The following is a 15,974-nucleotide window of genomic DNA, read 5'->3' on the forward strand; positions in this document are numbered from 1 at the left end:
GTCCCAATGAAATCTCAAAAATTATGTTGTTTCAGCTTATTTTAAATAAGTAGTTTGAACAAGTAATTAAAAAAAATGTTTGAGTGTATTATAAACAAATAAATACGCAAAAATACATCTGTATAGACCTATGTGCCTTTTGGGTAGTTTTTTTTTTTTTTTGCGTGGGAAATACATTTTTGTTTTGTTTTACAGTTTTTATAATAGTGTTAAAAGTCTATGTATAAATGTGCCTACAGTATTTTCATAGGACATATTTAAATAAGTGTATCGCTCTCGTTCATATATGTCTGCAAGTTCCATCATGGACACAGAACATTCAATATTCTTTTTTTTTTTTTGTCACAAAGTACAGCGAGAAGCAGCCCATATACCGTCACATATGCTATTAATATTAAGGAGGACTACTGTACATATTGCAGTTATGAGTTAAATATGTTCAGATGAAGAAAAAAAAAACAATGAAAAATCAATTAATCACGTTAAAATAACAATGACAATATTAAATAGTTGATATGTATGTATTTTTTCACATTTATTCACACATTTGCATTACTAAAAGCAGGAAATAGACTATGTTCATTCATTCATTCATTTTCTTGTCGGCTTAGTCCCTTTATTAACCCGGGGTCGCCACAGCGGAATGCCAACTTATACAGCACATTTTTATGCAGCAGATGCCCTTCCAGCCGCAACCCAATTCTGGGAAACATCCACACACACACTCATACACTACGAACAATTTAGCCTACCCAATTCACCTGTACAACATGTCTTTGGACTGTGGGGGAAACCAGAGCACCCGGAGGAAACCCACGCAAATGCAGGGAGAACATGCAAACTCCACACAGAAACGGCAACTGAGCCAAGGCTCGAACCAGTGACCCAGCGACCTTCTTGCTGTAAGGCGACAGCACTACCTACTGCTCCACTGCGTCGCCAGAGACTATGTTGTTTAATTAAAACAAATGATCAACAAATGTATCTGTCTTGATGGTCTCTACAAGTGAAGGCATTATCTACACACCATATTAATTCCTAATTAGAAAAATACTATTTATGAAAATATTTAAATAAAAGACAAGTCCAAATGCCCAACCCAAGCGAGCTGCGGGATGTTGCTAGATCGGATACGGTTGCGGCCGGAAGTTAGCAAGCCAAGGGCAAAGTTAATAATTAATTATTTCTATTATTTATTAAATTTACCATTTATTGTATTTTATTACGTCTAACCCGATCTCAACCCTAAACCCAACTGTCACAGTAATGTAAAAACAGCAGTTGTAACACGCATTATTTATGTTATCTATTAAATTACCAAATAAATTGTTATTTTTTTAACCGCCTACTCCCACCCCAACCCCAAACTCAACTGTCACAGTACTGTAAAAATATGAATTATTGTTATACAGTGTCATAAAAATGCTGCTATATTTATGTGCATATCAAACCTCCGGCCAACTGCATATGCCATCTAGACTTTACCCGAGCTGCATTCCAGACCAGATCAGCTCGATGATGTATAATGTCTCAGACACCGCCAGTAGTCCCATTTACCAACATGATAGCAAACGTCTTTTTAAAGAAGCATAACCGAATAAAAAAATCTAGAGTGAGATATAACTGATGTGTTTTATTTTGTAGAATAAAACGTGAAAGTATCTTGAGTTTGTGTTAGCCACAAACCTTATTTAAGCGATTTAACCAAAATCCCATTCAAAAAACATATTGACTTTGGGATGAGGGAACTGGAAGTGCTAAAAACTCGCTTCCGGGTTTTTGCATACAAATTGATGTCATAGTTCCTCCACTCTATAGTTACAGTTTTTTTTACTGTGTTTTTATTATTGTTTTTTTTTAAACATAATGCACAAACAACATTTACTTATGTTTACAATCACAAAAAGGAAACAAATAGATAGAAAATAATTATTTATAGAAATTTTAATAGATAAATAAGAGTGACAGCTTTAAAAATAAATTAAATAATTAAAAAAAAAAAAAAAAAGGGGGGGGGGGGTAAATAAATAAACGAACAAACTCCAATACAAAGACAATAACTACAACAAAGACAAAGCCCCTGACAGCCTTTTAAAGATCAAGTAAGTATGTTTCAATTAATGACTAGATTTGTTGGAAAAAGTCTGATTTCAACTGCAAATCTGCAGTCATTTTCTCAAATATTTATCTGTTTCAATCTCTGTGTCCATTCTGTCTAAGTAGGTTGGCGGATCTTGATTCGTTACAGGTTTTTAACATTTACAAAATAAAGTCTTCTGTGAAGAAGAAAAAAAGGTTTGAAACAAGTGAAGGCCGAGTAAATGGGTGGATTATCCCTTTACGTATCCCTTACTCTGACCAGCAGAGGTCGCTAGAGTACACCAAAAGTGTAAAACTCAAACAATGCACAACTTCCTCATTGGCAGTGACTGTTGTTTGTTCTAAATGTGAATGGTTTTATTTACATAAACCAGCAGAATAACAGGAAGAAGGAATCAAACATCACGCATCATGATCTTTTAAGCTCAATGAAAATCTCAAACGTAAAGGGGTAGTTCACCCTAAAATTACACGTGTCTTCACTGACCCTTCACTTGTTCCAAACCTATTTGAGTTTCTTTCTTCCATTGAACACAAAAGACGGTATTGAAAACGCTGGCATGTTTTTGTTTTATCTACAGAAATCGATGGATGCCTTTCATTAAAGTATCTTCATTTGTGTTTTACAGAAAACTGATAAGGGTGTAAAATTCACACAAGGGAGATTAAATGATGAGGTAATGTGCATTTTTGGGTGATCTATCCCTTTAATTAATTTCTATACTATGCTGAAACAGAGAAAGTGTCTAAGATCGAGCTGTGTTAATGAGTTCAAACAGAGCATCAGGAAGATTTGAATAGATGTGAACCTGAAGCCGTACCAGGTGTCAGAAGGGCTCGTCCGCAAACATCCCCGACTGCATAGACGCCTGGACGAGAGGTGTTCTGGAACTCATCCACCACGATATGACCCCGTTCATCAAGTTTCACACCCTGAATAACAATACACGCTCGATTATTCATACTCTGTCACCAAGTGATAACAGTGCAAAGATAAACTTGCAGTTTAAAGGAATGCTCTAGGTTCACTTATGAACACAATCTCTTGCGTGTTTCAGCAGAAACGCTGTGTACACAATGACAATGCATTACAGAGAGATTAAAAGCAGAAATGTAAAGCTTGATACAAGCATATACCCAACCCAGCATTATAAAAACAGAGAGAGTTGCACTTGGATATATAAATATGCTGCTTTGGCATTGATGGGAAAGTTTTTTGATACAGAAAAATGGATAACACTATGCAAAATGTAACTCAATCAATATTAACTTCTCATCTGTGATTAGATTAGGTCTTAACATTGACACCCGCCAACCTGCCAAATGTGGGGGTAGATTTCCCCTGTGGTGGGTTAGACAGCCACCGCCACTAGCCTCTTTGGCTGGTTAAAAATAATTTTTAAAATTGTAGTTTTCTTAAAAGCAATGTTTGCGATAAAGTTGGCCCAATATGCAGGCAAATGTGATCTTAGAATCTATAACCAGCAAGACTGACAAAACCTATTATGTTTGCGGGAGCAAAAGAAAGCAGCTGAATAGCGATTGAGAGGATGATCACTCGCACCCTCAGGTGATGTGATGCGCACGACGTTGTGATGTTTAATACGCATGCACGCTCCAGTTTCCTTGCGTGAAACAACTGTGCCTAGAAACGCAATTGGTGTGATCTGTTCTCTTTCAAATAAACTAGACAAAAAGTGATGCTCTTGCACTAATAGTTTTGCTGCTTTTAAGAGCTCCAGATTTGTCTTTTAGTGAGCAGCACTGAATATCTTGCTTTAACCATTCTTTGAACAGGCCTAGCATTAACCTTGTGTGTGATCATCCTTTTATTATCACACATGGAATGTTTTTCACCTGCTTTCTTTTGCTTACCGGTATTGTTGGTAATTTGGTTTATCAGTTTTTACAATAACATTGCTTTAATATGAGATTAACTCCCCAATAATGAGTAGTTAACAGGTGGTATGGGACCTTTTGTCATGATAGATTACTGTGCATAGTTTTAGATGCACTACAGCACTTATTTTTTAAATGTCAATTGTTTTTTTTTTAAAGAAAAGTTTTGTTAAATAAATAGTATACAGCTATATCTTGCTTGTTTTGACACATTTTAAAATTGTGTATCAAAAAAATAATTATTTATTTATGTTTGGTGTGGTCAGAGATTAATTTGATAAATCCTGTATTTGAGCTCTGAAAAGTGATGTGAAATAAAAACTAGTTGTAATACAACCCTATGACACCATGGCTCATTTGCTCATACACAACACACCAAAAAGTTAAATAAATGAGAGGCATGTGGACATAACACAAAATCTAAATCAAGTCATTTTAGCATGTCAAAATTGATGCATATGAAATATATTTTCTCAACAACATAATTGTGGCTATTGAAAATGGCGAGGGGCTAGTAATGTCTGAAATCTACTAGCCACAATGGCTGGTGATCAAAAGTCAATGTCAAGCCCTGGTGATTAGGCTTGCATAATATTCAGGAGTAAAAGTTACATCCACAACCATTTTAAAGATATATTTTATAGCTTAAAAAAGCCTAATTCTTTCATAATTTTGAGGCACTCGGTCAAGCATTGAATGCAAAATTACATCTTGAGAGGCCAAAAGCAGTGCTAGCCACTAAGTTGCTAATAAACTTAAACTACTAATAGAAATAAAAATAGCATTAAATAAATGTAAATTAAAACCTACTATTTGACTGAGGTTGAGGCCGGCGGTGTTGGGTTCTCTGCCAATGGCCCACAGCAGACAGTCTACATCATTAATAGTGTCAAACTTCTCCTGTGAATCCTTGTCATCAGGGTCTTTTGTAACCAGTGTTATAGAGAGGCCTTTGCCATTCTTCTTCACTGACTTCACCTGTGAACAATATTAACATATTTGGAGGTTACTCTTAATTTTGATGTTCTCCTTTAGACATTGTGCCCACTCTTTGTTTTCAAACATGCCAAATAGTACAATTTACATGTGGTATGAAGATCACACGTGGATGCTGCCAAGCACAGGTTTTACCATTTTGAGCTGGCCACTTTAGATCACTTCCAGGTATAGTTGAAAACACATTTAATTGGGGCGCTTATGAGCAAGCTATGGAGTAGGGTGCAAGTTGGGTGAGTTGTAGGGCTGTGTGATTAATTGTAATCGCAATTTAAAATGTTGCAATTAGCTAATTGGAGGAGGCTGCGATATGACATATATATTATTTAACTTCCCCGCTCAGAGCAAATGCATGACTGCCGTCTTTGTGTGACAGTCTGTGTGTGACAGACTTACTAGCCAATTGAGTGAGCACACTTTCGTTCTGCCCAATCAGAATTGCGCAACCGAACTATGCGGAACAACCACAATAACAAACAGGAAAGCATCTCCATGTTTTATTAACACTCATATATGAGACAGGAACAGTTAATAAATCAGTTAATAAACATTCTTTTTGCATGATCAGGCCTGTAGCCGGCTTTCTGAATGGGTTATTTTTGCAGTTATTTGCCTGATGTTCTATTTAATACTACATATTTTATTGACATTTGAAGAACACATTTTTACTGGATTAGGTTGTCGGATGGTTATCATAACCACACTTTTTGATGTACCAAAATATATTTTAAACCAATCTGTTAAATTGCATATCATACTATTTTACTATTTTAAGCGTTTATTTACAAATGTGCATTTAAACTGTAAGCTTTATATTACAGTTCTATAAAATAAATGAAAATTTAAATTAAACAAATATTAAAATATACTTTTTTACACACACACACACACACACACACACACACACACACACACAAACACACACACACACACACACACACGCACACACACACGCACACACACACGCACACACACACGCACACATACACGCACACACACACTATTCATTCTTGGGGTGGGGGTTGTTTGATTCACCCATTCCCACAAGTCAAGTGCAAACCTACGCCCTTGCTAAAATGTCAACTAAAAGTACTGTCAGTGACATTCAATCTATTAGTAAGCAACAGCAAAGTACAACTTCAGAGTTGTTTGCTAATAAAAGTTAATATCTTTAAGGTTTCTTTTTTAAACTAACTCACTGCATTTTAGCAGTAAGAAGCTAAATACAGATTATTAAATTATTGACTAGACTGCAAAATTACATCGCAAATCAAATCAAAATTGCAATATCTGTCAAAAACAAAAAAACAAAATCACAATTAGATATTTTCCCCAAATCACACAGCCCTTGTGGATTGTGTACAATACTTTGTACAATTAGTTAAATGAAGGCACCTTAGTCAAAATATAAAATGAAACACCTATCTAAAACTTAAATACACTATGAAAGATGGCTATATTTCTTTATATATATATATATATATATATATATATATATATATATATATATATATGAATAGAAGTACACTGGGAAAACTGCTGCTAGCCAAGTGCATGCTAATACTCCTACCCAAACACACTGACATTATTGGTATTAAATCTGAGCTAAAATCATCTATCAAAGCCAAAAATAACTGCGCTCTTTCAAGCAGAACTGTAAAATGTATTGGCACACAAATTTGACAGGGTCAAAGCAAAATTACAAGCTGTTAAAATCAAGATTGCAAGCAACACTTCGGCTCTTCGCTCAAATTTTGAGGCAATTAAAACAACAATGTCAGACAAAGACCAAGGGTTATCTAACTGCTCGGATGATGTTATGGAACTACAAAACTCTGTGCACAAACTGGAGAAAAATGTGGAGAGCCTACAAGAGAAATGACTAGACATGGAAAGAAGAGTGAGAAGGTCAAACATTAGAATCTCACTCCAGCCTCAATATGGAAGTTGCTCAAAGATACCCTCAAAATGGATAAAGATATATTTTTTTTATAAATCTCATCGCACTCTCCAGGCAAAACGTACAGATGAAAACACATTAAATTGAATTAATATAATAAACACTAATGTGGTTGAATGCATTCAGACCGACACAAAAGACCACATCCTCTTTTTGTGCCAACATTTGATTATTATGGGATGTTTTAGGAGAAAGGATACTAAAACTGATTATTAATACTTTGCTCCATTACACCAAAAGCATTCTTGTCATCCACATTCTTTTGAATTACCTGCTTTCTCACTCTTAAAGAGAGTCTGGTTTATAACATTCTTCAAATCACCACTTTTTGTAGTAAGCAGAAAAAAGAAAGTCTAATAGGTTTTGAACTAGTGGAGAGTAAATGATGACAAAATGGGGTAAACTGTCTCTTTAAGTCATATAATGTGGGTTTGTTCTTTTGATAATCCTTGTGCGTTGAACTAACCACATCTAAAAAAAACTTAATAAATAATAAAGAAGGATCTCGATTCACTCCAAAATGTTAAAACGCAGATTACCAATTGTTATTGGATCACTGAAATATAAATGAAATGCTAAGACCAGGTCTAAAAGGTCTAACTATCATTGGAGTAATTGTGTATAATGTTTAGGGTTAGCAGAATAAGTTGAAGTACTTGGGAGACATTGAAAATAATTAAGAAGCATATAGCCTACTAATATGCTAATGAAGTGTTTTGGGAATTTAATGGCAAAGTTTAATGGACAGACTAAAGAGGACCATCAGAATAAAGTCTTACATATTTGGATGTGGTAAGATATACCTAATTAGAACTGAAGTCTGCCAAACAAACTTACACATCAGACTAAAAACTGAGACAACAACATGTAAGCTTACTCTGTACTAATTACCTGAGTATTTTTCCGTAAGTCAATACCATTATTTTGCAATTCTTTGGTGCAATTGGAGCTTATCAAGGCATCGAAGTTCCTCAGCACCTTGGAAAGAAAGAACAGAGTTATTGCTTCCTTTGGGATATACATGGCAGTAGCATTTAAGCAGGTGCCAATGAACAGGTCTCTTACCCCTCCTTGTCGTATGATGATGGACGTTTTAGACCCAAGAGTGGAAAGAATACCAGCCATTTCCACAGCAATATAGCCTGCTCCAACTATAACACTACGTCTAGGTGGATATAATGGCTGGTTACTTCATGAAATTCTAAGAGCATAGTGATATACACGAATAAAGACTTACTTAGGGCAAGACTCAAGTTCAAAGAACCCATCACTGGTGATGCCTAAACTGGATCCTGAAAAGGTGATTGAATTAACAAAATGTTTTAGCAGATGCTGTACAAAAATCCAAAAAGTTATTGGCAAGTGCACATGATAAAAATACAATCAAATGAAGAACATTGTCCATAATGAGGAAATTTAAACCCACCTGGCACATCATCCTCACTGACTGTGGATGGATGGCCGCCAGTGGAGATTAAGATATGGGTTGCTGTGTATTTCTTCCCATTGACTTCAACTGTGGGTTCAGGGTCATCTGTGAACCTTGCATAGCCATGAATAAACTCAATTTTGCCCTGTGTGCAAACACAAACAACTTTTAGTCATCAAACCCAATTTTGTAGATCATTCATACAAATTCATTAACATTGTGCATTTTAGACATCATTAGTAAGTATTGTGTACTTATATGGCACATTTATTGTGTATGGCCATAGAACCAAAGCGCTTCACAATCATGAGGGGGTCTCTCAACACCACCACCAGTGTGCAGCATCCACTTGGATGATGTGATGGCAGCCACAGGACAATGGCGCCAGTGCGCTCACCACACACCAGCTATTAAAGAGCCAATTTGGTGGGTGGGGATGATTGGGAGGCCATAATTTGTAAGGGTGGATGGAGGGAATTTGGCCAGGACACCGGGGTTACACCTCTACTCTTTATGGGAAGTGCCATGGAATGTTAAATGACTGCAGAAAGTCAGGACCTCGGATTAATGTCTCATCCAAAAGATGGCACTCACTGAAAGTATAGTGTCCCCTTCACTATACTGGGTCATTAGGACTCACTTAGACTCACTAACTCGCTGGCCTCACTAACACCACTTCCGGCAGCAATGTGCCCTCCCACCCAGGTACTGACCAGGCTCAGCCCTGCTTGGCTTCAGTGAGTAACCGGTCCTGGGCTGCAGGGTGATATGGCTGTGGCTTAGTAACAAGACTTTTTATACGACATTAGACTACGCTGATTTTTCCATATGAGATCCCTATAGCAATGTTAGAAACTTGTTGGCGTTCTTGAATAATTTTTGCTTTTATGCATTTAGAAAATGTTTTTACAGTGCTTCATAAACAAATGAGTACACCTCGCTTGGAAAATGAATGTATATATCTATTTCTCAGTGAATATAGGCAATATATTTTGGTGCATTTGAACAAAACAGAAACATTTATATACACAATAAAATAATATTTTAGTCACCAGATATCTTTAGAAAAAAAAAAAAAACATTTAAATTTATGCAAAATATTGTACAAAAACTACAAACTAAAAAAAAAAAAAAAATATATATATATATATATATATATATATATATATATATATATATATATATATATATATATATATATATATATATATATATATTATTCTCTTTTTAAAATGTATATTTAATATTTTCCCCTGACAAATAAATTGAACTGTCATCATCGAAAGCTTTTTTTTGGCATATTAGCTCCAGATTTAGCTTCAGTTATGACTAATTTATATGCACAAATATAATATTGTAAAGCATCCTATAGAAAATAAAATTTTATAAAAGAGAAATTTGTGATACATATGTGCACTGAGTGTATACAAATAGATTTACAACAAAGAAACTAAAAGAGCTTACCACTAATGTTGTTCAGAGTATAGTATTATTATAGATTATAGTATAGATTATAGGGATAATTTTTCACACAGTATCTGAGATTTTTGCTATTATATTATATAATAGCTGTAGTAGTGACAAACTATACACTATGTAATATGCACTTCATCATCTAGAAACATCAGTTTTAAGTAAACTATCTTATTTGTGCTTTATCCAGGTATTAGTAGTATATATTTTGAAGTATATTAAGCAGGGGTTCCCAAACTTTTTCCTATAAAGGGCCAAAAAGCAAACTTGATCGAGGGCTGTGAGCTAAATATACCAAACCGTATATAATAAGTTTGCCATGTGTAATTTCCTAATTTATAGTGTAATATTTAAAAATAACTAGAAAACTTTGCATTAAATCACATTAACTAATGCAGTATCACGTGAAACATTTAATAATAAACATATTACAGAAATAAACACCAACAATCCCATTTATAACACAATGGAGTTCAATAGTCGAGCTGCTTTTGACTTTATCTTGATTTGCTCACAGATATATTATGCATTGTCCTCTATCTGACAGTACTTACAATATAAACTTAATTAATTGAACAATTTAATTTCAGTCTGCTTTTTCTTGTAGCTCAACAATGAAATAAAATGTTACGTTAAACTGGAAATGACGATCCCTGTCAAAAGCATTCGCACCAACCACCTCCATCATTCTCCCTCACTTTTCACATGGAATAACGGGCCAAATCAAAGGTTACCATAGACCAACTTTGGGCATCTCTAATATATAGAATAAAACATTAGAAAATGAGTGCAAACTTGCTAAATGTTTTTTTAGCCGTCCATAAATTACTTTAACTTCACATTTAGTTTGCTGATCAAAAAAAAAAACTTAATGCAGCTTACCTTTTCAAGGTTGCTCCTGTAAATCTGATTCAGGCGACTCACGTAAGCATCCCTTTTGTGTTTTATGATTCTGAAAAAACACACAACCAAAGAATGACCTTTATTCTATTCATTTATCTTGTTACAGCACTGAAAATCCTGACAGCTGAACTACTCCATCTCATGCCTTTGTGTCAACATAACGATATTGCATACCGCAAAAAAAGAGAAGCAAAACAAACACTGAAAGCATTCATTTATCAGAGCAAGTAGGAACTTAACCACCCACGAGTGTCACAACAGTAAAAAGTTTTTTTTTTTTTAAGAATTGCCACATTTTGCAGAAGCAACATCCTCTGAGCCAAGCTGTCATCACATACACTTACAGTCTTAACAAATTAAGGTTTTCACTAATACATTTTTAAAATTACTGTAAACAAATTACTAAGAATGGAATGGGTTGTTTTGAGTGAGTATTTTGTACCAAAAGAATAATTACAAATGTGTTATGAAAGTGATTGAGAATAACACCAAGACTCACTAAATGTGGGTAACTGATATTACCACATATTAGGAAATCTGGTTTTGATTATTAAATTATATTTCTTAACAAGTATCAGTCAACATTAGCTAAACAAATAATAATAAAATCTTCTGCACTGTAAAAAAAAATCTGTAAATGATCAGTTTTCCATATTTATTTAAGCTTTTGAATTGCATTATGGTGTCTTGATCTTTTTTCCAACAACTTTAAACCTAAAAGTTTGAAAAAGTTAATTCAATAACATTTTGAATAGTTTAAAGTGATATTATCTGTGTTGGTAATAAACTGCTAGTACATTTTTTTGTTATTTTACAGACTTATTTCTCTCTATATATTATTTCTTATACATTATATTATTTCAAACTACTAAAATTTCACTTTGTTAAGCTGCAGAGTTCAATTTTCTACATCAAAAGTCAGCAGAGCAGAGATCAACATCCCATAATGCAATTCACAATCATAAATAAAGGAAAAAAACTAAATATGGAAACTGTTAATTAACATATATATTTTATAGTGTGTATATATATATAAATAAAAATGTTGTGTTTTGCACAAACCACAAAGGTAATACTAAATTAGGTTATCTGTACTTGTTTTATTCAAGTACTTCTACACTTTATCTATTTAAAAAACAGAAACTAGTAAAATAGATGTAATTATTATTCTAAAAAAACACAATTAAAGCCACAGTCCTACACTGCACACGCTCATTAAAAAACTCTGAAGATTTGAAACCCCAATAAAAACACAATCTTACTTACTGCCAGCTGAAATGTGCTTTTGCTCCCTCAAATCCATAGTCTTCATGATCATGGAGATACTCTGCATGAGTGGATGTGTTCCACATAACCTGGAAGCATGCACAATGTATTAAATATTTTATTTCTGAAAATTTCTGATTACACTTAATCAATAATAAATAATTGATTGATGTATGGGGTGTGCAATTCATCGAACTCAAATTGCAATTTGAAACGTTGCGATTAATTAACCGCAAGAGGCTGCATTATAAAATATAAACACTTATATATGTAAACAAAAATAACGAATAACATTTGAAGTGAAGTGCTTCAAAAACAGTCTGCTACACTTCAGAAACTTAAACATGCTAGACTTTCTGCAATGGTGTCGTGAGGCATTGCAGACATGGTATCGATTGTCGTAAACTATGCCACATTACACAAGAAGAAACGATTGAATCTTGTGTCATGAAGTCCATTCGTCGTTTACAACTTGTAGGATCTGATAATCGTGTGATCTGACCAGGGCTTTATAATTAGCACACTTGAGTGAGCACACTTTCCTTCTGCCTAATCAGAATCGTGCAACTAAACTACGCCCACAATAAAAATAAAACAGAAAACAAAAAGCAAAGCTCTGACAAGAGGGATTATGTCGCCTGCAGCTTCAGAAGCATTAATAGACAAATTAATATCAAAGAATAACAGCATTTGTAATATGGGAATAATTTGGTTTCAAAGTTACACACACCAAACAAAAACAGGTTTTAAGAGCTGTTGCAGAATTGTTGCTACAACTTACAGATTATTGAGCTTAAGCTTAAATGAAATTAAAAGCAGCTTGAAGCTTGAATTAAAATGTAACTCAAATCGCAATATGTCAAAAATAAATAAATAAATTTAAATAGATAAAAAAAATGCAATTAGATATGTCCCCAATCGCACAGCCCTGTTAATGTATAAACAAATAATTAATGAATAGTTTTTAAAAATATTACCTTTTTAGGAACACATCCAACATTGACCTGAGGAGAAAAACAGTTTAATAATTGACCAATTCAGTAATATAGAGGTGATATCAGAATTATTAGCCCTTCTAAATGATTAACCCAAGAGTGTATTTTCCCCAATCTCTGTTTAACAGATTTCAACACATTTCTAAACTTAACAGTTTTAATAACTCATTTCTAATAACTGATTTATTTGATCTTTTCCAAGATGACAGTGATTAATGTTACTAGATATTTTTCAAGACACTGGTATTCAGCTTAAAGTGACATTTAAAGGCTTAACTAGATTATTTAAGCAAGTTAGAGGAATTAATTAGGCAAATTATTGTATAACAGTGGTTTGCTCAGTAGACTATAAAAAACATTGCTTAATAATATTGACCTTCAAATTGTTTAATAAAAAAATCTACTGTAAGACATGAGGTAGGAACACTGAAAAATAAATTTCAAAGATTTACTAAAAAAATGTAAGTTGAAGGCTTGTAAACAATTTATTTGGGCTGAATTTAAACAAACAAATAAAGTTGAACATTACTAAAATTAATTAGTTTGTTTAAATTCAAAACAAATAAATAGTTTGCAACTATTTTTCAGACAGCATTTTTTTCAGTGAACTTAAAATGCGACATTGATCAAAATGTTAGGGATGATATTATCAGACTACCCATGAATATTTCAATCTGCATCAGATTTAAAGAAATGCAGTTTAATATTGTACATAGAGCCTATATATCCCCATATAAATATGGCAAAATAAATAACAGTATTTCACCTCAACGTCCAAAATGCAATAATAGTATCGGCACGTTCTTTCATTGTCTTTGGGAAAGTCCTTTGATTGCGGATTTTTGGAATGACATTTGTGACAAACTGTCCATAATACATAAACAGAAGGTTACAGCCTCCCCATTAATGTGCTTCTAGGTGTTCTGCCACCCCCTTTTCTGGAACATTCAGATGTCTTAAAACCTCTACTGATGCTGGGGAGGAAATTAATTATAAATATATGGGTCGGGACCATAGACTGTAAGGTCGGGACAGATCCCCCTCCTGTCAAGGACTGAATAATCCTAATTAAAGACACCATATGGAAAAGATTGGACATATATAAAAAATAAATCCAAGTCAGTTCTGTGGGAAATTCCTTTGACCCATCATGCCATTGATTTTAAGTCCACTATTTATCCTTAACTGCGCACACTTGTAATATTGTTTTGATTTAGATCACACTGCTGTTTTTTATTTATTTGTTTGTTTTTCTTATCTCTTCTTTCTTTTCCCCTTAAAATACTGCATAAAAATAATAAATAAATAAATATCCTACGAAAAAGTAAAAGCATTAACGTAAAAATAAATAAATTAACTATTAAACGTCTTTTATTCAGGCCCAAATAAATTAAAACTCTCCAGAAAAAAATAATATGATAGGAAATACTGTGAAAAAATTCTTGCTCTGTTGTAAACATTATTTGGGAAATATTTAAAAGAAAAATTGACAGCAGGGCTAATAACTTTGACTTCAACTGTACACCCAAACAAAATGCATGTGTGCTGGACAACAAAAACATCCCACAAACAAAAATACAGCTGAATCTGGACGCTTCCCAAAGCAAGTGTGCATGTGACTAATGCAATTACAGAAAACAATGATAAGGCTCCGATGTAAAATTGAGGTATTGCAAAAAGCAAGATGGTCTTTACTCACGCAGGTACCTCCGAGTCTGTGACTTTCGATCACGGCAGTGGTGGCACCGAGTTCAGCCGCTCTCCTCGCACCGGCCAGCCCACCGGATCCTCCGCCGACCACCAGAAAATCAAAGCGCGAGACGGATCCAGAAGCCATGCTGCGACCAAGGAGTTTGCAGGAAGATGACAGCGAGCGTCCGAGACTGAGAAAAGACGACCGAAGTCGAGCCAATGGGCTTAATATCTCCATGAGCAGGAAGCAACACCCCGGCCAACGCAGTCACTAGTTGAACTGATGGGAGGGACGTGAAAGCCAGTGCTTAGTCATTGTGAATCGACACAATGGTGTGTAAATCCCAGAAGCAAGTTTGGACAATAGTTATAGTTAGCTATGCTTATTAACGTTACTGTCCTTCACTGACAATCACGTTCACTAATATCCCAGGGGTTGAACTTGCTTTGAACTCACTTTCAAATGTGACACACAACCATGCTTTATGTACCTCGTGAATAATATATTATAACACTCGTAAAATTGGTCGAAAAGCGGCCACTAAACGCTAACTTACCGGTGGAGTGCAGCTTAAACCTGTAGCCGAAAGCCGTTTGCTGTAACTTATATTATTAACATCCTTGAAGTAAATGGAGTATCATTATTTAGAGGTGTTACGATATGAGCTCTTTAGGGTTAGCTATGGTGCCCATCTTCGGTTTTGTTTATAACGGAATGTTTCGGAACGGAACCGTGTGGAGCTGAGCTGGACTGCGCATGCGCGGAGTCAGCAGCGGCACAGGAGGGAATATAATTATTTTTTTTTTGATGACTAAAATGGCCATATTCAGGGCTGATAAAGGTTAGCAAGTTTAAAAAATGATGATAAATATGTACAAATGTATATTTATAGGGAGTAAACAATAAATTGCACTAAAAACACTTAAAAAATATTGAAATACGTTTTAAAATATGCCTCATAATTAGGCCAACAAGGGACCTGCGCACGCAGAATTCCGCAGATTTTCAGTCCATCATTAATTTAGTTTATTTACTTGAGTAAATGTGTGTAAATCTATATATTTATTCAGTTTTTAGATTAATTGCAGTAATATTATTGACTAATATGAAAACTTTCATCTGATTTATGTACAATGCAGTTTGTACAGTATTATTTTCTGTCTTTTAGTAGAGATATTATTTGAGAGATTTGCTTTGTTTACCAAATAAAGTAAATCTAATTGGATTTACATTTTAAACATTAAATACAATTTTAAAATA

General features: G+C 34.3%; 1 protein-coding gene across 3 annotated transcripts in view; it reads right to left on the bottom strand.

The window, feature by feature from the left end:
- gsr (glutathione reductase) overlaps positions 1–15,430 on the bottom strand; it is a 20,494-nt gene extending 5,064 nt beyond the window's left edge. Inside the window, 11 exon segments of one of the 3 annotated variants that reach the window (NM_001020554.1) lie at positions 2,922–3,033; positions 4,810–4,977; positions 7,847–7,933; positions 8,021–8,120; positions 8,193–8,247; positions 8,382–8,529; positions 10,740–10,809; positions 12,027–12,115; positions 13,004–13,030; positions 14,721–14,904; positions 15,271–15,422. In NM_001020554.1, coding sequence (NP_001018390.1) covers positions 2,922–3,033; positions 4,810–4,977; positions 7,847–7,933; positions 8,021–8,120; positions 8,193–8,247; positions 8,382–8,529; positions 10,740–10,809; positions 12,027–12,115; positions 13,004–13,030; positions 14,721–14,858 — 994 coding nt within the window. In that variant the 5' untranslated portion in view covers positions 14,859–14,904; positions 15,271–15,422. 3 annotated transcript variants of the gene reach the window in all.
- Between the last annotated feature and the right edge of the window lie 544 nt (positions 15,431–15,974).

The sequence above is a fragment of the Danio rerio genome, chromosome 14, assembly GCF_049306965.1.
Source record: "Danio rerio strain Tuebingen ecotype United States chromosome 14, GRCz12tu, whole genome shotgun sequence".
NCBI lineage: Eukaryota > Metazoa > Chordata > Actinopteri > Cypriniformes > Danionidae > Danio > Danio rerio.